Genomic DNA, 27,492 nt, shown 5'->3' with positions numbered 1-27,492 from the left:
GTGTCAGTTCTCATCCTCAGGATGAGTCTCACCTGACACCATTGTGAGGATGAAGGCAAAGCACAGTCCCCTCTCTTACTGCAGCCCTGTCCTGTGAGGCCACCAAGGAGTACAGCCCCTGTGTGATCCCGTGTGGACAGACCTGTCAGGAGCTGGCCAATCCTGAGGCCTGTGAGGTTGATGCTCATAGTGACCTCAGCAGAGACGACTGTGTGGAAGGCTGTGCCTGTCCCCCAGACACCTACCTGGACACTCAGGCCAACCTCTGTGTCCCCAGGTGAGTGGGCCAGCTCGACTTGGGAATCAGATGGGGAGATGTGGCCAAGGGTCTCCCAAGGTGGGCCTCTCATGTGCCCCTTCCCACAGCTACAGACCAGGCCTTGATGGGGACATGTATGTGGGGGGGGGTCCTCTTCTGGTCTCCCTCTCAGGTCCCTTCTACCTCTGGCTTTTCTGGCCACATGTTGCTCTCATCTCCTTTCTCTTGCTGCAAGTATTTATTGGCCTCCTCATGTGTTCTAAGCAGTTCTAGGCGTTGGAATTTAACAAAAAGTGGAACATACTGCTAGCTTGTGCAGCCCACATTCTAGGGCAATGAGACAGATAATAGACACACTTGGAGGGCTGGGCAGTAGTAAAAAAAAAAAAAGACTGAGTCTTGTTGCTGTGGAGTGGAGGCTGAGGGAAGCGAGGGAGGGGGCTCCAGGCAAAGGGATGTCCTCTGCAGGAGGACAGAGTGGGAGGATAGGTGGTAGGTTGTGGTCCCTACAGAATCTTGGGGTTGATTGACAAGGTCCCTCATTCCTCCAGGCCTCTCTTTCTCCATCTGTAGGATGGTACAATACCCAGCTGAGGGTTTTCAGGTGATGAGGGACTCAAAAGAGACCCCTTTCATGGGTAAATAGGAATCACCCAGAGGCCTTTGCAAAGGAGAGATTAGCCCCCAGAGATGCAGGTGCACACGGCTCCCCTGCACTGGGCACTGAGTGTTGCCCATGCTGGGAGCCTCTGGGGGCAGAGGAGCAGGAGGATGAGAAGCCACGGGGTGGATGAATATGGGTGTCCCACCCTCCACTGTGCTGTTCCCAGGCATGCAGGTGCCTGGAGTGAGCAGGGACTATACAGGGATCCAAGCTTGCCTGGAAGCAACTCCCTGAGGAGTCACTGAGCATGTGGTGGGGGCCCATGGGTGACTCTGGCCAGAATTGAAGATAGCTGACAGCCAGTAAAGCAGAGACACTGCCTGCTCATCCTGGATGTGGGTGTGATTGACCTGTCCCATTGCACCAAGATGCTGTAGCTGTTGAGCATTGCCTGACCCTTCCCTGATCTGGCCTAGTGTGAGTCAACAGGCATTGATCCTGGTCTTTCTGCCCCTCTGTTCCTGAAGCTGACCTCAGAAGTTGGGGGAGGGGAACCTGGGAGAGTGGCTTCAGCTAAGCTCTGTGGGTGGCCCCTACTCCGGAGTTAGCCCTGGCCCCTGGCCCCTGGCCCCTGCTGGGAAGGCTTGCCAGCTTCTTGAAACCATGTCATATACCACTGTAGATGCCACTTCTTCCCTCTGTGTCCTTAAGCCCCTGGATGACCAAGATGGCGGCCATGTCCTTGGCAGCCCCTGCCCCAGCTCTTGAGTTTGTTGTGTCTGTGTGTATGTGTTTTTAATAGGAACCAGTGCTCCTGCCACTTCCAAGGAGTGGACTATCCCCCTGGAGACAGTGACATCCCCTCCCTGGGCCATTGGTGAGCTTTGTGGGTGCAGCCTTATTTCCCCCACAACCCTTCTTTTGGAAGTTGCTTACTGGAGACACTACAGCTGAGTAGAACGTTCTGTGAAAGTGACACCCATCTTCCCTCCTAGGCAAGGACTGGGGCTGGTTGGGGAGGGGCAGTGAGTGGGGCTGTCTGTCTGAAACTGGGGTGCAGGGCCCGGGAAACCAGCCCCAGTGCTCCTCTCTCTGTGTAGCCACTGCCAAGATGGAGTCATGAGCTGTGACAGCAAAGCTCCAGGTAAGGGTGACTACCAGGCAGGGCCTCCTTAATGGGACTTAGGGGCTTCTCTGTTGGGGATGGGGTGGGAGGTTTATGGGGTGGATAGGTGAGACTTGAGCACTGATCAGGACCAGGCAAGCCCATCCCAGGTCTTACACCTACCCTGAAGGTTCTGTATTCCTTGTCCTCCTACCAACCTCTGTAGTGTGTATCTGGGAACCCAAACAATGCCCCCACAGCAGCCAGAACACAAGGTCTCCAAGTCTGTCTCTCTCACCTCCTCTGACTGCAGGGGCCCAGACCTGTAAGACTAGCCCTGAGCCAGGGGCTGCTGCACCCACCCGCCCACCTCCCCCTCTCTTCCAGCTGCAGCCTGCCCTGCTGGCCAGGTCTTCGTGAACTGTACTGAGCTGCACACAGACCCAGAGCTGAGCAGGGAGAGGACGTGTGAACAGCAGCTACTGAACCTGAGCATGCCCGTCCGGGGTCCCTGCCTTTCGGGCTGCGCCTGTCCCCAGGGGTATGCATCCATGTGTGTCATCATCCCTCCTTCCTGAAAGCAGCTGATCCAGGGACCCTGAGGTGCAGTGGGGGCAGGAAGACCTCACTCAGTTTTGAAGAGAGTTCCTGGCCCAGGGCAGGCTTGTAGCAGCTGAAATGGGCAGCGAGGAGCCCAGGAAAGGGCAGGAGCTGGGGGAATCCAGCCCTGGATGTATTCTGCCTGGCTGTACTTCTATCTGCCACATGACCTTGAGGGAGGTGGGCTTTGTTTCTCGCCTATAAAATGGGAATAGTAACTCTAAGGTAGTAGATCATTGTAAGAATTAAGGGAGGCACTGTGGTGGAAATGTGGAGTGCAGGTTATGGCATGCCCTACAGGGCTGGTGGGTATGAGACCATGAGAGAAGCAGCCCAGGCCACGGCTCTCAGCCCTCACTCTATGCCATTCTCAGCAGTGCCCACAGGTAGAAGACTGGTGCCCTGGAAATCTCAAAAAAGCAAATCCCCCTGGGTGAAAATAATCTCCCTGTAGGCTCCCTGAATGACTACCATGAAGGCCAGGTGACCAAGCTGCTCTGCATGCTCAAGCTCTCCAGTTCTCAGTCCCAGGTCTGGGCCCAAAAAAGCGCTTGGCTCCTGGCAGTGGTGGGCCGATGCAGAGGTTGGTGTTGGGCTGGGAAACCTGGCCAGGCCTAGCCATACCATAGACAGGAAATGCAGGCAGGCAGAATCCATCCCAGCCTGGGTCCCCCCGCTCCTGGCAAGTAAAATGAGGGTTGGGACTCTTAGAGAGGATGGAATGGGAACTTTGCTGTTTCCGGGTCTTGGATATTCTCTTCCTTCAGTCTCAGAGCAGCTGTGGCTGAGGAAAGGAGGGGAGGATTCCCACTGGGCAGATGCAGAACCCTGGGCTGGGTGGAGGGAAGTAATCTTCCCAGTGACTTAAACCCGAGTGCTTTTGCTGCAGCTGCTGCCCCTTGCCCAGGGCATGCCAGCTCCAGGAGATCCAGAGTCTGTAGCCCTACACAGAGGGCACAGTCTGAGTTGTGAGCTGACTGCCTCCCAGGCAAGGGCAACCATAGGAATACCCCCTTGGGAGGAATTTTGGGGGGCCTTGGGGATAATCTACATTGTGTGGGCGCCTGTGGTTCTATCTTATGTGCATAAGCTTGCCTCTCTCACTCTAAGGTCGGGGTTTCTGGAGTCGGAAAGCAGAGGTCACTCGCTGCCAAGCATGTGGCATGGCCACATGGGGAAGGAGCATTGGTTGGAAACTGGGGGAACTGGACTCTGGGCTCTGTTCTGTTGATGACTCATTGTGCACTGATAAGAATGGTCCTTAACAAAGCCAAAGGAAGTAGGAAGGTGGACTTGAGTCTAAGCACTATGATATGGCATGCAGGCATTCAAGGCCATGGCTTCGTCCACTGCACCACAATGCCCACTCCAAAAAATACAGTGAGTTTTTTTACAACACTGAACAGTTTGGATTTCCATTAGGCTTGAAAATCATGTGCATTCTGCTATTATAGGATGGAGATTTCTTTAAGTGTCAAGTAAAACAAGGTCATTGTGTTGTTAAAATGTTCCACATCTTTGTTGACGTTTTATCTTTCTATCATTCATGGAGACCACTATTGAAATTTCCAGCTATTATTGTGGGTCTATCTCTTTCCCCTTTAGTTCTATGAGTTTTTACTTTCTGTTTTTTGAAGCACTGGTGACTTAGTGTATGCACAGGACTCTTACATTCTCTTTGTAAATCGGCCCTTCAATAGCCTTTCTTGCTGATAATAACACTGTTTTGAAGGTTACTTTGTCTGACGTTGATATAGTCACTTCATCTTTCTTGTAATTAGTGTTACTTCTTATTTTTCCATTTGTGTCTTTTGTAAACAGAATATAGTTAAACTTTGATTCTGTTAGTCAGCATTAGAAATTATACTGTTTAATTTTGGAGAGTTTATGTATCCAAATTCAGTGTAAGTGGATTTAATACTATAATCTGGCTATTCATTATTTGTCCCATCTGTTCTTTGTTTTGTACTCTTTCATACCTTCTGTCTATCAAGATAAATAAGGTAATGAATTAATTTGACGGAGAAATCCCATCTACTGATTCAGTCCCCAAATGGCCACAGCAGCCCAGGCTGTACGGCAGAGGGAGGCAGTGCAGCCAGCAGCTGGGAACTCAATCCAGGTCCGCCAAGTGGATTATCAGAATTCAACACTTGGGCCATCATTGCTGCCTCCCAGGGTCTGCATTAGCATGAAGTTGCAATAGAGCTGGAGGCAGGCAGCAGATCCAAGCACTCGGATATGTGACATGAACAACTTTTGAAAATTTTTAAATTTTATTTGTAATATCATTTACATAGTTGAAAGAGGTGCACACCCATGTAGGCCTTCAATTAGGGTAGGAAGGGCTGAGGTATTGAGGAAGGTGGGCAGGACAGATATTTCGGTTTTTCTTTCTTTTTTTTCCTCCTGTGTCTGCTGGGCTCGGGAGAATGGAGGGAGCCACTTCTTGCTGCTAAATGACAAGAACCTCTTTTTTTTTTTTACATTTTATTATTATTACTATTATTATCATCATCATTTTATGATACAGTTCCTTAGGCTCCTGGTAGTTCCCTAATCCCAGCCCCAATTCCCACCCCTACCTAGTTCTTCTATATCATTACTAAAGTATAGTTCTTCATACACAGTCATATGTCCATTATTGCAGGCATGGACAATGGCAGAGAGTCCAGCATCCTATTGTCAAGATACAGTAAACAGTTTCATTGGGAGTCCATCTTTGTCTGGAAGTAGAAATGTATACTACATTATTTCCTCACATCTGGACATGTTAGTCTCCATTTCACAGCTATTGTACATCCCCTCAAATTAGAAGTCATAATACAAAATCAACAATAGAAAGAAAAATAGAAATTTACAATGCCATGAAGTTAAATAACATGTTACTAGATATGACAGTCTCCATTACACAGCTACTATACATCCCCTTAAATGAAGAGCCACAAAACAAAATCAAGAAGATGAAGAAAAAGAAATTAACAGCACCAAGAAGTTAAATAACATGCTATTAAATGACTAATGTGTAGCTGAAGAAATGAAAATCAAGAAGCTTCTTGGAGAAAATGATGCTATCCTATGATCTATGAGTCATTGAATGATTTAATCAGAAGAAAGTGTTTTGAAGAGATGAAACCAACAGAAAACATCAAAATCCATGATATAGTTTCCACTGACTTTTGTTGGTGAAATGTATCTAGAAACAACAAATAGATGGGTTTTGGTTTTTAATCCAGCCTACTAATCTATGACGTTTGATTGAGCTTAAGCCATTTACGTTCAGGTTTAATATATCTGGGTGGTACTTTTGGTCCTGTCGTTTTAGCAATGGGTTGTTCATTGGTTTAGCCTTCTGTTGTAATTTTAGTGGGATGTTCTTCACATTTGCTTTTGGTTTTGGTGGGTGCTATTCCTCTTCTCTGACAAAAGAACATCTCGAAATATCATTTGTAGGGCAGGTTTGGAAGAGGCAAATTCTTTTAACTTTTCTTTACTGTGGAAGAATTTTATTTCATTTTCAAAGACAAAAGAAAGCTTAGCTGGATATGTTATCCTAGGCCGACAATTTTTTTTTTTTCAGACTTTGTCCATTCTCTTCTTGCTTGTAAGGTCTCTTCAGAGAAGTCAGCAGTGATTCTGATTGGTTTTCCCCTGTATGTGATCTTTTCTCTGCTTCGTACTTGTCTCAGGATTCTTTTTTTGTCTTCATTGGAGTGGGACTTGAGCACCATATGTCTGCGTGAGGATCGCTTTGGGTCATATCTGCTGGGAGTCCTCTGACCGTCCTGGATTTGGGCTGGGTTCATGTTCCAAGTGTTTTGGAAGTTTTCCTGTATAATTTCATCGAGCACCATTTGCATTCCTGACTCTCTTTCTGCTCCTTCAGGAAGGCCAATAATCCTAATATTCGATTTTCTGAGGTTATCTTTCATTTCTTGTATGGTCTTATTGGCTTTGTTCAGACTTGTCTCCAGCTGTTTAATGAGCTGGGTATGTTCATTTTGTGTGTCTTCTGTTTCAGAGATCCTCTCTTCTGCTGTGTTTATTCTGTTGGTTAGGCTCTCAATTTTGTGCTCTAAGTCAAGGATTTTACTTTTCATTTGTTGTATTTCTGTGACTATGTGGTTCTTGAATTCCTTGAAGTCCTCCCAATTCTTCTCATTGTCTCTGACAGATTTTAACATTATTTTTTTTGAATTCCTTGTCTGGTAGATCTTCCATGTCTTCATCTCGCATCTTCGAAATAGACACTGTCCATCTGGGATCTACTCCTCTGTCTCTGCTCCTGGTCAAATCAAACAGACCAGCAGGACGGACGGGTTCTTTGTTTGGGTTTACCTCCCAAGCTCCCAGTAAAAGTCCTTTCCCACCTGGTTGCTGGTGGAGTTCAGGCTGTTGGTGGAGTTCAGATTGCAGTTAGCTGAATGCTGCTGTGGTATCAGTCACTGCAACACCACACCGTTGTGTCCGCTGCTTTCCTGTGTCTGTCAGTCTCCAGGTACCCTCTGCTATTGTTCTGTCCTTTCCTATTTCCTGGAATGTGTCCTCTCTGTTTCATCCTGATTAAATGTTTTTCTGTGAGTTTAAACGTGTCCTTACCCTATTCTACCATCTTGACACCCTTAGCCACTGGCCAAATACCTCCCTGGCTACGTACTTTCTTTTTAACATTATATGAGGGATCTTCAAAAACAACTATGAGAAAAATACCACTAGGAGGGTTTTTTGCTGTATTTTTTTAAAAAGATGTATTTTTTTCTGAAAGAAGTTTTATTTGCTTATTGAAAAAGTTAGAGACAGGGGGTGCTGCTTCCCTCCCCAGATGGCTGCAACAGCCAGGGGCAACCCAGGCCAAAGCCAGGAGCTTCTTCTAGGTCTCCTCCATGGGTGCAAAGACCCAAATACTAGGGCCATCTGCTGTTGGTTTTCCCTGTTAGCAGGGAGATGGATTGGAAGTGGAACAGCTGGGACATAAACCCACACCCCTATGGGATGCTGGCATCTCAGGCAATGGCTTTATCAGTTATGCTACAACACAGACCCCCAGGATAAACAATTCTGAAATCCCTGTATTCTTTTTTTTATATAACATACATTTCCATGAACTCTTCATATATATAATTTCAAAAACATGTTATATTAAAGTAATCTTAATTCCATTTTTCATCAAGCATTTAAAAATATTCTAGTGTTTTTTTTTTTTAAGTTGGTGATTTGGGGATTTTTTTGTCATTTTCCAGGTGTCGTAACATGTATCTTTCATTTTTTGCAGTCTACTATGAGATCATTTTTTTAAAGATTTATTCATTTTTATTGGACAGGTACATTTATAGAGAGAAGGAGAGATAGAGAGAAAGATCTTCTATCTTCTGGTTCACTTTCCACATGACCACAGCAGCCAGAATTGAGTCCATCTGAAGCCAGGAGCAAGAAGTTTCTTCCATGTCTCCCACACGAGTGCAGGGCACCAAAGCTTCGAGCCATGCTCTGCTGCTTTCCTAGGCCATAAACAGAGAGATGGATGGGAAGTGGAACAGGCAGGACATGAACTGGCACCCATATGGGATCTCAATGTTTGCAAGGCAGGGGTTAGCCAATCAAGTCGTTGTGCCATGCTCAAGATAATATTTTAATACTTACAGCAATGTGCTTTCTTTGTTTCCTTTTTGTCCTTTATTGCTGTATAATTTTATGTCTACTTATGTTGTAAATCATACACTTCATTAGTATTAATCTTATTTTAAAGGATCACAGGGCTGGCTTTGTTTTGCAGTGGATTAAGCCATCATTTGCAATTTCTGAATCCCATGCCAGAATGCTGGTTTGAGTCCTGGCTGTTCCATTTCTTTTTTTTTTTTTTAAAGATTTATTCATTTTTATTACAGCCAGATATACACAGAGGAGGAGAGACAGAGAGGAAGATCTTCCGTCCAATGATTCACTCCCCAAGTGAGCCGCAGTGGGCCGGTGCGCGCCGATCTGATGCCGGGAACCTGGAACCTCTTGCGGGTCTCCCATGCGGGTGCAGGGTCCCAATGCATTGGGCCGTCCTCAACTGCTTTCCCAGGCCACAAGCAGGGAACTGGATGGGAAGTGGAGCTGCCGGGATTAGAACCGGCGCCCATATGGGATCCCGGGGCTTTCAAGGCGAGGACTTTAGCTGCTAGGCCACACCACCGGGCCCCTGGCTGTTCCATTTCTGATCCAGCTTCCTGCTAATGCTCCTGGAAAGTAACAGCAAATGACCCAAGTATTTGAGTCCCTGCCACCTATGGAGTTCCTAGATCCTGGCTTTGATCTGGCCCAGCCCTGATTACTGTGGCCATTTGGGGAATGAACCAGTGACTGGAAAAGCTTATTCTGTCTCCTCCTCCCTATGATACTCTGATTTTCAAATAATTAATTAGATAAATCTTTTTCTTTTTCTTTTCTTTCTTTTCTTTTCTTTCTTTTTTTTTCTTTTTTCTTTTTTTTTTTTTTTTTTTTTTTTTTTTTGCAAAACTGGAGGAAAATATCAATGATCTCCTAGGGGAATTAACGATTTTTAAAAAAGATTTATTCATTTTCATTGGAAAGGACGATTTACAGAAAGGAGAGACAGAGAGAAAAATCTTGCACCTGCTGTTTCACTCTGCAGGAGCTGTAACAGCTGGAGCTGAGCTGATCTTAAGCCAGGAGCCAGGAGCTTCTTCCATGTCTCCCATGTAGATGCAAGGTCCCAAGGCTTTGGGCCATAATTTACTGCTTTCCCAGGCCCCAAGCAGAGAGCTGGATAGGAAGTAGAGCAGCCAGGATACGGACAGGCACCCATACGGAATCTGGTGCATGCAAGGTGAGGACTTTAGCCATTGAGTCGTCATGCTGGGTCCAAATTAAATAATTTTTCAGCATTGGCTAGCATATATTTCAGCAACCTTCCTTATGGAGATGAGCTTCCTTCTTCCTACAAAACAGTCTTTCAACATCTGTTTTAGTGTCTAACTGCTGGAGGCAAATAATTCCTTCATATTGTTGTTTATCTGAAGACGTATTTACTTCATTTTCATTTGTGAAGAATACTGTATTAGAGACATAGAACCAGTTGAATGTAACTAAACAAGAAGGACTGGCTATGGGATAGGATTTTGGAGGCTCCAAGCCCCAGAATGACCAGCCGAGATACGGGAAGCAGCCACAGGGCTCAGTCCCAGTGCACAGGGCTCAGAGCCAGTGTACAGGGCTCAGAGTCAGGGGAACTGATCCTGTAGCTTGCAGTCTGAGGCTGAAGGCCCAGGTCTCTGGGGCTGGAGTTGGGGGAGCTGCTGGTATAAGATGCTACATTCCAAGGGTGGATCACCAGGATCTCTGATGTCCAAAGGCAGGATAAGCAGGTGTCCCAGCTCCAGAAGAGGCTGAAGTCAGCCTTCCTTTGTGCTTTTTATTCCCCCCCTCTATCTGGGCCCTTGGCTGAGTGGATATGTCTGTCCACATTGGATGAGATTGGATCTTTTCTATTCTGTCCATTGAATCAAATGTCATTTTCTTCTAGAAACAGCCCTAAACGTTTACCTATTCAAGTTTAATTATCTTTATTTCTAAAGTATTTGTCCAGAAACAGTGCTTTAAGAAATATCTGTGTATCTTAATTTGTTAACTGTTACAAATACTTTTGCTAAATATATAATTCTAGGTTACATTTTTTTCTGTTTTTCTTTCACTATTTAATCTTTTTTTAAAATTTGGGCCCGGCGGCATGGCCTAGCGGCTACAGTCCTCGCCTTGAACGCGCCAGGATCCCATATGGGCGCCGGTTCTAATCCCGGTGGCTCCACTTCGGAAGACCTTCCTCTCTGTCTCTCCTCCTCTCTGTATACCTGACTTTGTAATAAAAAATAAATAAATCTTTAAAAATTTTTATTTGACTTGAAAGAATTACAGAGAGAGATCTTCCATCCATTGGTTCACTCCCCAATTGGCCACAATGGCTTCTGCCTGGGAATGGGTCAGATTTCATGGAAACCAGACCAGAAAGTGGGGACCCTACTGCTCCTGCTGGTGAGCATGAGAGTTGGAACTGGGGGCAGACCAGGCTGGGGGCAGGGCTACAACATCTGTTGGCCTGCATGTGGACTGGGTGAGAGGGGGGAGCTAGGCTGGGCTAACTGACTGTATCCACTGGTGCAGCACTCAGAGTAAGGGTAAGCTGGTTGGGCTTTCCCACAGCATCTGCTGGCAAGGGCTAGGGCTGGGGACAAGTCCTGTCAAGCTGTACTGCAGAACCACCTGAAGAGTGCAAGATCCAGAAATGGAAGTAAGTCCAGTAAGGAAACTGTGGCCACCTCTCTGATGGGTTACAACTCCCACTGGTGGGCATGAGAACCAGGACTAGGGGCTGGCCTGGTTAAACAGGTGGTGGCACCTACTGGCATGAGTGTGGACAGGATAGTGGAGTCAGTTGGGATGAGTTAGGCTTCAATGCCCAGTTATAAAAATGAGAGCTGAATGGGATGTGGCACAGACCATACCAATCCACTGCACATGTTGGCAGATGCAGAGACCAGGGCTGGGGGCCAGCCCCAAGGGGGTTACTGGGGGTCACTCTGACTGGGCTGCAGCTCTTGGTGGTATATGTGAGGGCCAACTATGTGGAGGGCAGGGTTTGACAGATAGGGACAGAAAGCCTCCTGACCACTTGCTTGCTGCATCCCTACAGCTTGCTCAGACATGGAGATGCATGTTTCCTGCCAGAGGAGTGCCCATGCACTTGGAAAGGGAAGGAATATTTTCCTGGGGATCAGGTGATGTCTCCCTGCCATACCTGGTAAGTGAGAGCTCTCCAAAAGGCCTTGCTCTTGGCAGGGAACAACATGGATATAAGGTGCATCATCATGGATATAATGTAGCATTTCTCTTCTACCATGTAGTATTTGTGTCGCACATCTGTGAGTTGTGCAAGGGTGTGAGTACATATGTAATTCTAATCATATAGCAGAATATTTAGGGAGTATTTTTGTATTTATATTAATGTGAGTTCAGACATATGTGTATATGGCCAAAGTTGTATTTGTGATAATATGGTTGTATGTTTATAGGAACACATAAATGTGGGTGTAAATCCAAGCTGCATAGACTGCATGTGAGCATGCATGTACACGGATGTTTATAAAATGGCAGATCTTCATGCATCTAAGTACGTCAATGAAAACATAGTTAGGAAGTTGTGCTTGGATAGATGTGTTTATAGATACACACATTATGTTTTGTGCATATGCATTCACTTAGTATGTGTAGACATGTAGAAAGCATGTGAATATGGGTATTCATATTTGTGTTCAAACATGAGTGAACATGTGTGTGTGCATTTGTGTTTACCTTTGACTATGTCTATATCTGTTATGTGGAAGTAAGCCTATATGAGAGCATATTTTATGTTTGGTAATGCAAGTATATACACATGTGGGAGAGCATGTACCTGGACTGGACTCAATGGAAGCAGACTTGGAGCTGGTTCTGTAGGGCCTGCTTTGGGCCCAGCAGGAGGGGTTAGGAAGTAGGTAGAGATTTGGCACTCATGCTGTATTACTCATTGTGAACTTTTTAATAGGTGTCTTTCCCCTCTGGGCTGTAAGTTTCATTAAAGCAGAGGGTTTTTGCTGTTTTGATCACCAAAGTATTCAAGTTCTTGGAATCATGCCTAGGAGATGACAGGCCTCCAATGTTGGTAAATGAATGAATGGAATGCTGAAGAGTACGGACTTCAGAGTCCAACAGATCTGGGTCCATCTCAGCTCCATTCATTTCTGACTGTGTGGCCCTGAACTTCTCTGAGCCCCAGTGTCCTCCCATGTAAAATAGGGGTCACTGTCCCATCCCCCAGGCTTCTGTTGGAGGTTGGTGATATTTGTGGACCCTCTCTTCAAGATCACGTGGTGTGCATCCTGCGATCATGCCTTTGACATGGGCATTCAGGTCAGGGGCGGGTGGGCCCTGCAAGCTGACATGGGCATGTATGTTTCAGTTTGTGCCAACAGGGCTCCTTCCAGTGTGTCCTGCACCCCTGTGCTGCCACCTGCACTGCGTATGCTGACCGCCATTACCGCACCTTCGATGGACTCCCATTTGATTTTGTGGGGGCTTGCAAAGTGCACTTGATCAAGGTGAGTTCCTGGTTGGACCCAGCCAGCAGGTTCTGAGGGGGCTGCTCTAAGCCCTGGGCAGGTGGCTGCTGGAGACTAAAAGAAGAGTGAAGGAGCAAGCCCAGGGCTGGCCAGAACCCACCAGGCAAATGACACTTCCTGTCCATTCACAGCCACAGTCTTTGCCCATCTATGTTCCAAGGGTTTTCCTGCCTGTAAGAGTCAGAGATGATGCTTGTTTGAGGTTTTTTTTTTTTCAATTAATTTATTTTTAAAAAGTCAGATATACAGAGAGAAGGAGAGACAGAGAGGAAGATCTTCTGTCCATTGATTCACTCCCCAAGAGGCTGCAACGGCTGGAGCTAAGCCATTCCAAAGCCAGGAGCCTGGAACCTCTTCCAGACCTCCCATGCAGGGTCCCAAATCTTGGGCCATTCTCAACTGCTTTCCCAGGCCACAAGCAGGGAGCTGGATGGGAAGTGGAGCTGCTGGGATTAGAACCGGCACCCATATGGGATCACGGTGTGTTAAGGCGAGGACTTTAGCTGCTAGGCTACCGTACAGGGTCCGCTTGTTCGAGTTTTTATCCTGTATATTTTTGGTGGCCTCTTGAGCCATTTTGTGGGTTCTGTCACTTATTTATCATGCTAATCCTATAAGGCTGAATTAACTGATCCCTTGTTACAGGTATAGAGTTTTGGGCTCAGTGGACTGAGGGGACCCACCTGAGGTCTCATAGCTGGTTGGTGACAAAGTGGAAGTCAGGTTTGAATTGATATGCCACAGGAGTTGTGTGTCAAAGGCATCAGCTGACCTGGAAGACAGGGACTGGTGACCTTGGACAGCACGGTGAAGCCAGAATATCCCCAGAAGGAAAGGAAGGACATCAACAGGCCAGGGGGAGGGCATACCAGGTACACCCAGGGTCTGTCATTTTGCCAAGGGACAATTGTCTCCATAGGTAAGTGTAAGAGCAGCAACAGCAGTACTAATAATGGCAAAATCTTTGGATCCTGTGTATGGGGCAGAAATTTTAAAACCTTTCACCTAATTTCAATAATGTTACAAGATAAAGGTTATTGACCCTGTTTTATTTGTTAGACGTTAAACACAGTATATGCCCTTTACTAACAAAATCTTCTAGAAGTGTGCATTAAAGACAAATATTCCCCTTCCTGTTTCGTCTCTCTCTTGCTGTAGAACAAGAAAGACCATGTTCTCAGACAGACTGGTTGGACACACGTTTTCTCTGTCCCCTTGCCTGTCTCTCCCCTCTCCTCTCCCCTTTCTGTTTCTCTTTCTACTCTCTCTCCTCTATTCCCCCTTTCTCTCCTCTTTCTTTTCCTTCTGTCCCCTCTGCTCTCTATTCCCTCTCTCTTCTTTCTCTCCTCTCTCTTTTGTCTTCTCCCCCTTTCATTTCTGATACTAGGATTCTGCCATCTTTGGTTCATGTCATCGAAGATCCTGAGTGTGATGTCACACACTCATTACATGTTTTTCTTTTTCCATTTTATTATATTTTTGACAAACTTTACATAGTTAATTAGCGCATAAAGATTCAACGGCTAAAGGAAAGTGGGTCAGATTATCATTTCCACACATTTTTTTTCTATATCTGGGATAAAGAGGGAAGTAAAGGGAGAAGCCCCTCCCAGTCTCCCACCCATCCCAGGTCCCCGATGTGGGGCATGCTCCGAGGGTCTTGCTCAAGTGGTTTTGATAGTGCGACAGTTATGAATCATTGCATGCTTTCTAACAGCTTTGAAAGGATTTGACAGAAAGACTGTACTGGTGACCCTTGATGCCTGGGGAAATCCGGTTCTGGGACTCCTCTCGGAGACCACAATTCAGGCGTAGGATTTGTATAGAATCTGTGCAATACCCTTAAGCCATCTCTGCTAAGTAAATACTTGGTGTGCTGTATTGCTTGCGAAATATTAGCAAAAATATTTCTGTCCATGGTCAGTGCAGTTTTTGTATTTTGTTTTTTGGTTTTGTTTTGGTTTTGCTCCATGGCTGGTTGAGTCCTGGATGTGGAACCCAGAGATTCAGGGGTGTATCTTAGCTTGATTATACCCCCATTGAAGGGCATTTAGGTTGCTTTTGTGTTATGGCATTGCTGCAAACACTCATGGGAGTGTCTGTCGAGGTTCTCAGGAGTAGAGCTGCAGTAGTCAGAAGTATGTGCACTTGACCCGTCGTCCAGTGCTGGCCCTCCACCCTCCGAACAGTCCTTTGCCTTTCCCTTTCACCCTGTCAGCATCTGTGTGCATGAATTTTCTCCCTCATCAGAACCCCTGGGGAGAGTAGCCTTGGGCACCACACTATAGCAGGCACCCTAATGGGAAATAAGCTCTGGCAAACAGCACTGCCTGGAGTCGCCCAGAGGAAGTGGAGGGGGAACCACCACCAAGCCCCTGAATCCCAGTCCTGTACCCCCCAGCAGGATCTCCCCTCTCCCTGGCGCTCCCAGACTTTTTTGTTTTCCTGCTATCAGAGTACATCAGATTCCAGCTTCTCTGTGATCGTAGAGAATGTGAACTGCTACAGCTCTGGCGTCATCTGCAGGAAGTTCATTTCCATCAGTGTTGGGAACTCACTCATCATCTTTGATGATGACTCAGGAAATCCTGTAAGAGTCCATGATGGGGAGGGCAAGCCACCATGTCCATTTGAAGGTCACTAGAGGCTGGGGCTGAATGCCTCGGCCAGGGGCTTGAACAGAGAGATAACTTTTGGGACATGGGGAAGAGGTGCGTTGGTGAGGTCCTGGAGGGAGTTGGGCAGTGGCCCAGGGTGGGCTTGCGGGAGTGGAGAGGCACTTGGGCCACAGGTCTGACAATCTTTGTCTACCTCCTGATCCTCAGAGTCCTGAAAGCTTCCTGGATGAGAAGCAGGAGGTGCACATGTGGAGAGCGGGCTTCTTCACGCTGGTGCACTTTCCACAGGAGCACATCACCCTCCTGTGGGACCAGAGGACCACGGTTCATGTGCAGGCTGGGCCACAATGGCAGGTAGTCATGTGGGCAGGGGCTCCAAGGGACCTCTGCACCTGCTAGGGCTGAGTCAACCTCCCCTCTGAGCAGCCAAAAGGAGCCCACCCCACCCTACTCTGCCAGTCTTTTCTCTCCAGCCCTTCCCATCTCTCAACAGTGGTTGCTTCTTTGGCTCACACTCGCCCCTGATGTCCCTGTAGTTGACCCTGGGCTCCTCTCTCGCTTTAGGGTCAGCTGGCAGGCCTCTGTGGGAACTTTGACTTGAAGACAGTCAATGAGATGAGGACTCCGGAGAACCTGGAACTGACTAACCCCCAGGAGTTTGGCAGCAGTTGGGCTGCTGTGGAGGTAAAGCCTCATCCTGCCCTGCTCTGGTTCATGTCTTCTACCCTCAGGTGGACACTGCACTGATCAGCCCTGAACCTGGCCCCAGACTGGGGAAGAGTGACACTGCTCCTGGACCTGCTCCTAACCCCAGGCCACCATCCATCATCCTGGGCTGCACTATGGCCCAACGCCATGCGTCATCCTGCCTTTCTAATCCAACTCTCCGTTCCATCTTGGACAAAGCCCTGGTGGGAGGGTGAGGGGGTTGGGAAGGCGTCAGCTGCTCTGTCCCCAAGTGGAGAAGGTGAGGCTGGTTGATGTGTGGCCATTTTTCCCATCTCTGTGCCTCCCAGTCCTAACAACAAGACTGATACAAGAGGGGAGACTGAGAGGGCCTGACAAGTGTTCTGTTTATCAAAGAAGACTTCATGTAGGCGGTGGCTCCTGTGCTGAGACTTTAACAGCTGTATTAGAGTAGATGAGTGGGTCAGATAGAACGCCTCTAAGAGGGAAGACAGCATTTTGCAGATGCAGATATGAGGGGTCATTCTTGAGGTCTAGCAAGTGTCTGAGCCTGCCATGCCATGTTCCATGTGCTGACACTAGGGCAGCGCTGCAAAGAACACTGAACCACGAGCAGACAGCCTGGCTTCTTGTCTCAGCTCATCTGCTGCTGATGTAGTAGGTGACAGCTAGAGCAAGGGCCACGCTCTCTGTGGTCTTCTGTGAAGTGTGTAGATTTTACTTCACAGGAAAACTGTAGTTGCTCAGAAGGGGTTGTTTCAAGACTTGTCTGTGAGGACTCTGTTGGAAGGGGCCTGTGATCAATTATTTATGTCTGTCATTGGGTGTGACCAGGGACAGTAGTGGCATGAGTATTAAGTATTGGTGTTCTTTGGCTGTGTGATCCTCTTTCTCTGCTAGCAAGTAGACGAGGGCCTGTGTAGACGGGGGGAAGGGACACAGTTGGCCATAACCTAGAGCTCACTGAAATCCCAGGTGTGGCCAGAAGAAAAGTATGCCCTAACTCCCTCCCATTTCAGAGCAGATGGGGGGATGGCCCACCTTGGCTGTCCCTCCGTCCTCTGCATTGCTGTCTTGCTGATGGCCTCAAGCAAGTACTAGGGCTCCAGCCAGGTGCAGGCCTGAGGCAGGGGGCCCAGCATACCCAGGGACATGTCCACCAGTTACCCATTGCTGTGCAGCCACGTGAGTACAAGCTGAGCAGCACTAAAGAGCACGTTCCTGTCATCTTTGTTTCTGTGGGTGCCAGCAGTTAGTCCTTGCTGCATTCCATTCTCTGCTGAGCACAAATTCCACAGTCAAGATGTCACTCGGGGTGATCTCTCATCTGGAGTCTCGGGGAGGCCACCATTGCTGTTGGCAGCGGCATTCAGCTGCCCAGTGCAAGGACAGAGCTTCCAGTTGGACCTCCCCAGCTCACTGCTTTGGGGCAAGCTGAGCTCTGTGACCGCCCACGCATGCCCATGCCTTCCCCTCAGACACCTCCCTCTATGGCTCTGGAACAAGTCCCAGGCCCGTCTCACACTGGGAGGAGGGGGTTGTACCAGGACATGAGGGTAGTGGCGACCAGCCCTGCTTGCTTTTGCCCCTCAGTGCCCAGACATCCTGGACCCCCGGGACACCTGTGTCCTGAATCCCCTCCGAGAGCCCTTTGCCAAGAAGCAGTGTGGCATCCTGCTGAGCGAGGTGTTTGAGACCTGCCACCCTGTGGTGAGTGCCAGCCAGACCCCTCCCCCACCTTCCCCGGGGTCCCTTCTGCTCTCAGACAACCCTAAGGCCTCGGAAAGGACACCTCAGGTACAGAGGTGGGGCCTGGAGCTGCCTTGGGGACAGAGCACGGTTCTCAAAAGGCTACCTTCCTCCCCTCTCCCTGACATGGTGGGTGCCCCATTCCATGTTGCCTTGGTTTGTCCTGGTGGCCAGCAGGTGAAAAACCATGGGTTGGACATTCAGGAGCTGACCTCTGACCCTGACCTCTCCCAGGTTGATGTCACTTGGTTTTACTCAAACTGCCTGACCGACACATGTGGGTGCAGCCGGGGCGGGGACTGTGAGTGCTTCTGTGCCAGTGTGGCTGCCTACGCACACCAGTGCTGCCAGCATGGAGTGGCTGTGGACTGGCGCAGCCCCCGCCTCTGCCGTGAGTGACCTACCTCAGCCCTCTGAGGGACTCCCAGGGCCCACCATGGCCAGGTGCTTGCCAGGGGCCAGGCCTGCTGTTCTGTGTGTGTGTTCAGCTTCTTACCATCACCCTGTGAAGTCAGAGAATGAATTCTTCTAGTTGAGGAAATCGAAGTTTATAGAGAGAACCTGGGGTTCTCCCAGATTAGCAGTGAAGCCAGGGTTTGGACCTGCATGGTCTGGTGCTCCTTCCCGCCCCCCACCCGTGCTTCCGGGCCAAGCTGCCATGGGCAGGCTGCCAGCCTGGCTCTTGCTGAGACCCGGGGCCCTCCTGGGTCTGCCTCTTTCTCTGTTGTTCTGCTGCGACCCTTCAGCAAGGACAGGCTCACCACACTCACTAGAGCTTAAACATGGCCACAATGCCTCAACTCAGCTTGCAGCTCTTTTTCTTTTTCTGTTTTCTTCTTAAGATTTTCTTTATTGGAATGTCAGATTTTACAGAGAGGAGAGACAGAGAAAAAGATCTTCCAACTGATGGTTTGCTCCCCAAGTGGCTGCAATGGCCAGAGTTGAGCTGATCAGAAGCCAGAAGCAGGAGCTTTTTCTGGGTCTCCCCTACAGGGGCAGGATCCCAAGGCTTTGGGCCGTCCTCAACTGCTTTCCCAGGTCACAAGCAGGGAGCTGGATGGGAAGTGGATCAGCCAGGAAATAAGCCAGTGCCTATATGGAATCCTGGCACGTGCAAGGCGAGGATTTAGCCACTGAGTCGTTGCACTGGGCCCCAGGTCTCGGCTCTTGACCCCGCTTCCTGCCAAGGCAGACCCTGGGAAATGGCAGTGAAGACTCAAGTGACCGAGTCCCCATCATCCACATGGGAGACCTGGATGGAGTTCCTGATTTGACTCAGATCAGCCTGGCTGGTATTTGAGAACTGAAGCAGCAAATGAGAGATCTATCTTTCTCCTTTTCTCTCCCCTCTCAAATGGCTACAGCATTTTTTAAACGCAAAAATAAAAAAAAACTCTTTGGTACACAAAATATCAGAGGGTCACGTTGGTGGTTTTTTCTGGTTTTGCCTTTGGCTGTCAGGAATCACCATTACTGATCCTGTCTATTTTAGAATTTTTATACTTCTTTGGAAAGATTTCACAGAGGTTAAGTACCTTCTCCCACTACCTGCAGTTGGTGAGTGAGAGAGGAGCTTTGCATGCAGGTCTGATCCCAGGCAGTTAGCGTTCCATGCTTCCCTGGGCCTCTTCCCGCGGACCCAGTGGGCCAGTGGTCCAATTCCAAGTGCCCTTTTCTGAGGGCGATGCTGAGCATGTTGACTGTTGGGTTTGGGGTATGGTGTTAGACCACACCTATGTGCAAAGCAGGACCCTCCTCAGCCTTTGTCCCACGCCCACCCAACTTGCTTTCTGTTGCCTTGTTGCCTTGTTGCCAGTGGACAGAGGATTGCACAGCTGAGGCCCTGGACCAACAGCCTGTAATGCTGGCTTTGACCACCAGAGTGCGTGCTGAGCTCACACTTGCAGAAGAAGCTTGCCAGCATAGCCTGTGCTTGGATACCTCTGCACATCTTCCACTCTGGTTCTAAACTCTTGCCCTCTGGGACCACGCAAAACATACACTTCTGCCCAAGAGTCATTCATTATGCAGGTGGCAAGAGCCTGTCTTGAGCCAGGCTTTGAGTCTTGTGCTGGGAGAGCAGAGGGGAACCATTGTATTTCCTCCCTACTAAGATGTCCAAACCCAGTGACCAGCCCTGAATATTGGGGCAGGGGGAGGCAGCCTTGGCCCCACCCTTGGGAAGGGACAGAGGCTTGGGCACGGACTCTGGCCACCTCTCAGGCAGTGTCTGTAATGTTTCTTTCAGCATACGACTGTGACTTCTTCAATAAAGGTAAGCCAGGCCTGCCCTGCCCTGCTCTCGAGCCACAGCACTAGCCAGCCCAAGGCTCTGCCTGTCTTGGGAACGCCTGGCATGCAGAGAGAGTCCTGCAGGTGCAGAGCCTAGTCCAGAGCTGCCCTGCGGCCACTGCCCAGGGCCTGGGCCAGACCAGCTTCGTGTGTCCCAATGCTTTCACCAGGACATAAACGCCCATTTACACCCATGTGCCAGTTCCTCAGCCTTCCCAGACTTCACTGCTTATCAGGCCCAGGGGACTTTGTCTCTTTGGCCCCCGAAAGCTCAAGTTGGTGAAAGCAAGTGAAAATTGCTCTTTTTGAGGGTGGCTGTCTGGCCAAGTGTCCCTGTAGCCTTAGCCAAGGTGGCAGAACAGCAGCATGTGCTCTGATACATATGTTGTCAGGGTGACCATGACTAAAGACCCTGGGGAGGTTGATGTTCATTGTGGTGCCAGTCAGTCCATGCCATCCCTGGAATCAGGCAGGCATGGGGGAAAGAACTGACTAGGGTTGGCATTTTGCATGCCTGCTCTTTAACCCTAACTGACCAGTGAGGCAGGTGGAAAGGGAGGTGGGCAAAGACCTGGGGAGGCAGGACTTAGGACCAGGCTTGTCTTTGCAGCACTTGGTAGAGGCCCTTACCAGCTGGCCAGTGTGGCGGCCGGGGGTGCCCTGGTGGCCAGGAAGGCAGGGGGCGAAGGTGTGGCTCTCATGAGGGCAGAGGATGTGGTACCTGGAGACATTGTGAGCTTCCTGCTGACTTCAGCTCTGTGCAAGGCCAAGGCCCATGGTAAGACCTGCCAGGCCCCATCTGAGCCCTGGGGGAGAGAGCCAGGTACTGGGGGAGGAGAGGGTGCTGAGGCCTCCCTGTGCCATCTGGAGAGGGGACATCACAGGTGCCACTTGGCCAGCTGAGTGAAGAGACCCTTTTCATCTTCTGCCCAGGGAGCCCCAAGTCCCACTCGAACAGCCCATCATGTCAGGGTAGCTGTTTCTGTTTTTGTCACTGCATCACCCTGGGGGTCTCAGCAAGCACCGGGCACATGGAGGACACAAAGGACAGAAGGCAGGGGAAGGGGAGTGGAGGGAACAGGACAGAGGAAGGGAAGAGGGAGAGGAAGGAAGGAGAGATGGCGGCCACATTGCGGGCTCAGGAGCTGAGCCCTTGGAAGCCCTCTGCCTGCCCTCCAGCTGAGGTGATGTGAGCCATGGGCAGGAGGAGGTGGCTGAGTGGGCCCCAGGAATCCAGAGTCCCCAACAGGGATATGCCCACTGGATTGTGGCCCTTCCTCTGTGCTGACCTTACCCATGTGGCCCTGTGCAGACCCAGATGCTGTGTCCCTGGAGGCAGCTGATAGACCCAACTTCTTCCTCCATGTCACCGCCAATGGGTCGCTGGAGATGGCCAAGTGGCAGGGTGGTGAAACCTTCCATTGCCATGCCTCCTTCCTGCTGCACCGGGGCACAGCGCAGCCAGGCCACATGGCCATCGAGTCCCTGGCAAAGCCCGGCTGCTTCCTGGTGGTGGCAGGCCCTACACTGAACCTGCGGCTATACGAACACACAAAGGCCTTCCGCTGGGGCACACTCTTCCGCCTCCTGGGTAGGTGCCCTCCCCCTCTGGCTTTCTGTACTGCCCTTTCCATCCAGTGCTGGGAGGAGAGGAGACAAACTCAGCCTCCGTGGTAGGAGCCCAGGGAGCCCAGGCAGCTTAGCTTTGGTCCTGTCTCCTTCCACTGGCCAAGTCCATGGTCTAAAAATACAATGTCCTTGCTGGAATTCAAGGGAACACTCTGTGGCTCAGCTTTCTTGCTACTGGGGGCACATGGCTGTCCCCTGAACCAGCTCAGATTGTCCCTGGGACCTAGTGCTGTATGCCCCCGTTTACAGGAGGCCCAGGCAGGCCTCTTGGCACTGCTGAGGCAGCTCATGGTCTTCTACCAGGCTCCAAGGTCTTTGCCATGCCTCTGCAGGTGCATGAGCCCCATCACATTGTTCTTTCCTCTGCCTGGAAGAGCTGCTCTTCCACCCAGTGGTCAAGAAGTGCCACTAGGGCAGGTTTGTCGCTGACCATTGCTGGCTAACTCCTCAAATAGGCCTGCAACTCCCTCTGGGTCTCCTGTGTGGGTGGCAGGGGCCCGAGCACTCGGGTCTTCTCTCACTGCTTTCCCAGATGTGAAACACCCAGAACTCAACCCATGCCTGTGTGGAATGCCAGTATTCTAGGTGGCAGCTTAACCTGCTACACCACAATGCTGGCCCCTGGTCTCCAGGGAAGTCCTCAAACTACACCCTGAAGTCCTGAGGGGCTGATGCAGGGAGGCGTCTAGGGACAGAGAGGAAAGAGTCTGGGGCGAAACAGCCACCAGGGGTCAAATGCTCGGGCCCGGGCTTTGGGCTAGAAGAGGCAGTGGTCCCCCAGTGCACCTCACCCTGCCTCTCAAGGGAGAGGCCACTTGCCTCCATGGAAGCCTGCAGCGGCCCTGCCGGGAGCCAGCATGAAGAGGTAGCTGGGTCATGGCACATAGTGCAAGCCTGGCACCAGGGCACAAGGGGCAGGGTACGGACAGCCTTACAAATATATTGGTGTCCAAGCCTCCTCCTTGGCTACTCTTGGAAGCCCAACTCTGCCCACAGCTGAGTCCTGCAGGTTTGTTCCCTGCACCAAGTTCCCAACACTGTGCCCTCAGACGCTGACCCCAACCTTCAGGACTTCAGCTCCCCACAGTTTGGCTTCACTTTCGCTGCGTGAATCTGTCTACCCCAGGGGCAGGCATGGGCTCAGCCGGGAGTACCTGTGCTGTGGTCCCTGGCCCAGAGGGTCTGGGGTGGGTCCCCTTTCCAGATGCCAAGCCCTCAGGGGCTGCCTACCCCACCTGTGAATGGCACTATGATGCCTGTGCCAGCCCCTGCTTCCAAACCTGCCGGGATCCACGTGCAGCCAGCTGCCAAGATGTGCCCAGGTGAGGTGTGTGCAGCATGCAGTGTGTGTGTGAACACACACCTTCTGGTGTGATCATGCAATGCATGCCTGTGGTCTGTGGGAGGGCATATGAGGGCATATGAGTAAGTGAACCCACATGCTCGTATGTGTGCTGTGTGACAAATGAACCTTGGCTTTAAATGTGCAGAATGTGTAAATATGCGTTGTCTGCTGTACATCAAGAGCATATAGCTGAGCTTTGTGTGTGTGTGTGCAAGGGTGCATGAGCTGTATGCAGTTGCACATATGTTTGAGCTGTGTGTGTGCGTGCTACATGTAGCCATGTGTGTGTGCATGGGGTGTACATCTTGGTATCTGTGGGAGTCTGAGTGCATGTGTATATGTGGGTAAATATTTTGGAGTTCTGCAGGATTGGAGGGTGGATGTGAGGCTGTGTGAGTGCACAGGGACAGAGGCAGCAGGGTGGGCACAAGTGTGCGGACAACACGACCACACCCTGTGTGTGGGTTTCTCCCTCAGTTTGGTGAGGGAATGTGTGGCTTGCATATTTGGGTATGCATGTTCCTGTACACATATGTGACAGTATGGAGGCCCATGTGTAGACACAATGCAGCTGCTCATGCATGTACACACATGTGTCAGAGGAAGCTGTGGAAGCCACCAACCTGCCAGCTGCTCTGTCCTCAGGGTAGAAGGCTGCGTGCCTGTGTGCCCCCTGCCCAAGGTTCTGGATGAAGTCACACAGAGATGCGTCTACTTGGAGGACTGTAAGTGGCCTGGAGCACCCCTCCTCCCTGCGGTTTCCCCTAAATCCGGCTTCCTGGGAGCAGTCAGGCCTAAGGGCACCCATGCCCTGCATAAGCTGGATCTGCACTGGGTCTCCTGGAGAACACCCTAGAGCTGGCAGAGGCTCAGAGGCCCCATCACAGTGACAGAATGAGGCTCCGAGGGGGAGGAGCCTCTGTGGATGCTCAGAACAAGTGAGCAGGGCCACCAGGTTACACGTGAGATCTGAACTCCAGGTTCAAAATGTGCTGTTTCGTCTGAGGTCATACAGAGCCACAAACACGGCCCCGGCTGCCTGGTCGTGGGAAGCTACCCTGGCCCTGCCACCTAGGGTGCCAGTCCCTGGGCTCCACATCTCAGTAGACACCCCAAATCCTGAGCCTCTCTTCTTTTCTCTGCCCTAGGTGTGGAGCCACCAGCCTGGGTCCCCACAGCAGCCTTTGGCAATGAGACCTTTCCTGCCAGTCACGTGCTCCCCATCCCTGGTGATAAGGAACCACTACTTCCTCAAGAAACCCCTCGACCACCTACTCACAGGACAGCCCTTGTCCCAGCGACCCCTCTGTCCACAGCTCTGAGCCCACGGATGGCAGCCACTGAGGAACCCAAACTGCCTGCGCGCCCCAGCCAGCCCATGCCACACCAGTCACCTGGCCTCACTGTGACCCACCTTCCTGTCCACACCACAGAGGCCCTGGCTGACCAAGGGGTGACCACCAGTCTTCCCCCATTCAGCCCCCAAGCCCCAGAGTCCTCATCCCTTCCCTATTCATTACAGACACCCCCACCAGGTGCTGTGTCCAGTGCTGTGGCGACAACCAGGGTGGCTGTGACCTCTGCAGGGGATCCCAATACCACAGTCTTTTCCAGGTCACCTCCTGTACCTCGCCTTCCACTCCTGACCAAAGCTGTGACAGTCCCCAGCTCTGGCTCCTTGCCCTCACCAGCCAGCCCCTCCTCCAGCCCTGGGGCTCTACCTGGAGGGACCTCCAGGCCTCTAGCCTCCTCAGGCTCACACAAGGCTTTGCAGACACCTGCACAAACTAAAATCACTAACGACACAGACCTCCCCGGGCTTTCCCAGGCCCAGAGCACTTCCAGTCCCAGCATCCCTCTGGCTGCGGCTACCACAACAACACAGCAGGCACCTGTCGGTCCTCTGATAACCGAGGGGCTGGAGAAGGAACAACATGGGCACAGCCAGGTTGGGGGCCTGCCTGCATTGTTGCTTCTAAGCCCAGTCCCCACTGCCCCACCATACTCTGCCCAGTACACCACTACAGCCACCAGGCCCCCAGGCACCCCAGCTGCCACCAGCCTGTTCACAGTTGCTCACAGGGTGGGGGCCACGCCCGTTATATCTTTGGAATCCACTCAGCCAGCTAAGCTCCTCTCTGGCCTACCTCCCGATACTAGTCTGCCCTTGGCCAAGGTGGGCACATCTGCCCCAGTAGCCACACCTGGCCCCAAGGGCTCTGCCAGTACTCCATCACCCCAGCAGCGTGTCACCTCTCTTGCCATGACCACCACTCCACCTGCTAGGATCCTCAGCCCAGCTCTGTCTCACACCCCAGCCAAGGTGTTCCAATCACACCCACCCAGGCACACAGTGCCCCCGGCTACAAGCACAACTGCAGGCCTGCCTCTAGGGACCATGCTGCCCACCTCTGGAGAAGGGGCAGCCTTCACAGCCTCCGTGGCCCCACCAAGCAGTCCCACAGAGAAGCTGGCTGTGCTGTCCAAGCAGGTGTCCCTGCCTGCCTCTGTCCATGCCTCTGCCCAGGAAGGCCTGCCCACAAAGCTTACACCCACTGCAGCTCACACATATGCTCCCTTGGTGACTGAAGCCGAGGGCCCCTGGGCTGGCACGGTGCTCCTGGGACACACCTCTCACCCTCTGAGCCACATCTCAGCCAGGACAGCCTCCCGAGAGAGCTCACTGGTTCTGCTGCCCCAGCCGGCAGAGTCCCACGGGACCTCTTCCAGGCCCCAGCATGCAGTGGAACCAGTGGGTGAGGCCACCACCCAGCAGGCTGGCCGCTCAGCTCCAGCACACAGCAGCACGGGGAGTTTGGTCTTGGTCTCAGCAACCACCATGGAGGCGAACACTTCTGCCACCTGTGTTGTAAGTGATGGTCAAGGTAGTCCTGGCTCTGTGGGACTCTCCCATCCTTTCCCAGTGCCACTGGGGTTTGGTCACCACACACGCAGGCTCACATCTTTTAGCCAGCTGTAGGATAGTGGGGTGGTGCCTGGTCACATCCCTACCCCAAGCTCCTGGTATCTGAAACATTTTCCAAGCTCCCTGTGGACCCCAGGGCAGGATGACACCCTGGGCCCCCAGGTGCTAATGGATGGCATGTTGGGATATCCCAAGTAACAATGTGAGTGTATTGGTGGGTGCATGTTGTATATACAAGCATTTGCATGCAAGTTTGTTTCCACATGTGTGAAACTTGATGTCAGTATGTGTTCTTGTGTGTGTGTGTGTTCTTGTGTGTGTGTGTGTGTGTGATGCTTGATATTCTAGGACCCCTTTGTGTGTATTTTGGTACCTTTGTGAGGAAGGGCTTGAGTGTGTGCTGATGTGTATAGGAGTCTGTGGGTGTGAGCTGCTGTATTGTCTATACATCTGTGCACCTGCAGCTCCCAATACAGGCCAGGTCCCAGGTAGTGCAGGGTTGAAACCACTTTCCTTTGCCCCATTGGAGCACTGCATAATAGAAAGAATTCAGTGTCCCTGAGGCTTCAGCCAGTGTTGTGGTGTTCAAGCTCTGGATGGGCACTCACACTGTCCCTCCCCACTGTGCTGCAGCCGATTGCTGAGCAGGACTGTGTGCGCCACATCTGCCTGGAGGGCCAGCTCATCCGTGTGAACCAGTCTCAACACTGTCCCCAGGGCTCCTCACAGCCTCGCTGTGGGGTCCTGGGCCTTGCGGTGCGTGTCGGCGGGGACCACTGCTGCCCCATCTGGGAGTGTGCCTGTGAGTTGTGGGAGCCCCCTCTGTCATCCATCTGACGTCCCTCAACACTACCACCAACAACCAAGGGCCCTGTCTTCTCAGTGTGGCAGATTTCCCAGCCTCAGCACTGTGTGCTGTGATTTGAGGGGTCTCCTAGAATTCCCACCCTCACCCTGGCCTCTGAATCACCTGCCCTGCCTCCCAAGGCAGCCATGACCTCAGAGGCCTCTACGCCACCCCCAGGCCGCTGCTCCATCTTCCCTGACCTGAGCTTCGTGACCTTCGATGGCAGCCATGCAGCCCTGTTCAAAGAGGCCACCTACATCCTCAGCCAGAGCGCAGATGACACAATCACGGTCCACGTCCTTGACTGCAAAAGTGCCAATCTGGTGACTGCTGCTTGCTTCCCTTCCTGCCAGGACCTAGGAATTTAATGAGATTTAATGGGGAGAGTGAGCAGTGGGCTGAGTTTAAGCTGCCAGAGGTGAAAGTGCCCACAGAAGGTGCCACTGTTCCCAGGAGCCCCTTGGAAGGGATGCGACCTCCCAGCTGCAGGCCAGGTGACAACATGTCTGGTGACCCGGGGAAGGGGCTGACAGAGTGCACTACCTCCCAGCCTGTGCCAGCTTCCTAGGCCTCTGTGGGATGTCACTGAAGCACTGAGGAGTTGGGGAGCCACTCCAAGGCTGTGGTCTGTGGAGGTGTAGGGGTAGGGGCAGAGTGTCAGGTGGAAGGAAGTG

At 51.0% G+C, this 27,492-nt stretch overlaps 1 protein-coding gene across 1 annotated transcript in view; it reads left to right on the top strand.

Moving 5' to 3' along the window:
• Positions 1 to 27,492, top strand: part of OTOG (otogelin) — a 68,453-nt gene that overhangs the window by 19,763 nt on the left and 21,198 nt on the right. The window contains exons 20-38 of the mRNA XM_058662281.1: positions 85 to 277; positions 1,666 to 1,740; positions 1,964 to 2,007; positions 2,356 to 2,509; positions 11,261 to 11,368; positions 12,566 to 12,704; positions 15,181 to 15,315; positions 15,551 to 15,697; positions 15,908 to 16,027; positions 17,624 to 17,740; positions 18,014 to 18,170; positions 20,028 to 20,054; positions 20,682 to 20,849; positions 21,384 to 21,662; positions 22,905 to 23,022; positions 23,691 to 23,770; positions 24,194 to 25,914; positions 26,605 to 26,773; positions 26,996 to 27,141. Of these exons, the coding sequence (XP_058518264.1) occupies positions 85 to 277; positions 1,666 to 1,740; positions 1,964 to 2,007; positions 2,356 to 2,509; positions 11,261 to 11,368; positions 12,566 to 12,704; positions 15,181 to 15,315; positions 15,551 to 15,697; positions 15,908 to 16,027; positions 17,624 to 17,740; positions 18,014 to 18,170; positions 20,028 to 20,054; positions 20,682 to 20,849; positions 21,384 to 21,662; positions 22,905 to 23,022; positions 23,691 to 23,770; positions 24,194 to 25,914; positions 26,605 to 26,773; positions 26,996 to 27,141 (4,097 nt within the window). The remainder of the gene's footprint in view (positions 1 to 84; positions 278 to 1,665; positions 1,741 to 1,963; positions 2,008 to 2,355; positions 2,510 to 11,260; positions 11,369 to 12,565; positions 12,705 to 15,180; positions 15,316 to 15,550; positions 15,698 to 15,907; positions 16,028 to 17,623; positions 17,741 to 18,013; positions 18,171 to 20,027; positions 20,055 to 20,681; positions 20,850 to 21,383; positions 21,663 to 22,904; positions 23,023 to 23,690; positions 23,771 to 24,193; positions 25,915 to 26,604; positions 26,774 to 26,995; positions 27,142 to 27,492) is intronic.

This window comes from Ochotona princeps, chromosome 4 (genome assembly GCF_030435755.1).
Source record: "Ochotona princeps isolate mOchPri1 chromosome 4, mOchPri1.hap1, whole genome shotgun sequence".
Lineage (NCBI taxonomy): Eukaryota > Metazoa > Chordata > Mammalia > Lagomorpha > Ochotonidae > Ochotona > Ochotona princeps.
The sequence above is the reverse complement of the archived record's forward strand: the minus strand, read 5'-3'. Positions and strand labels throughout refer to the sequence as shown.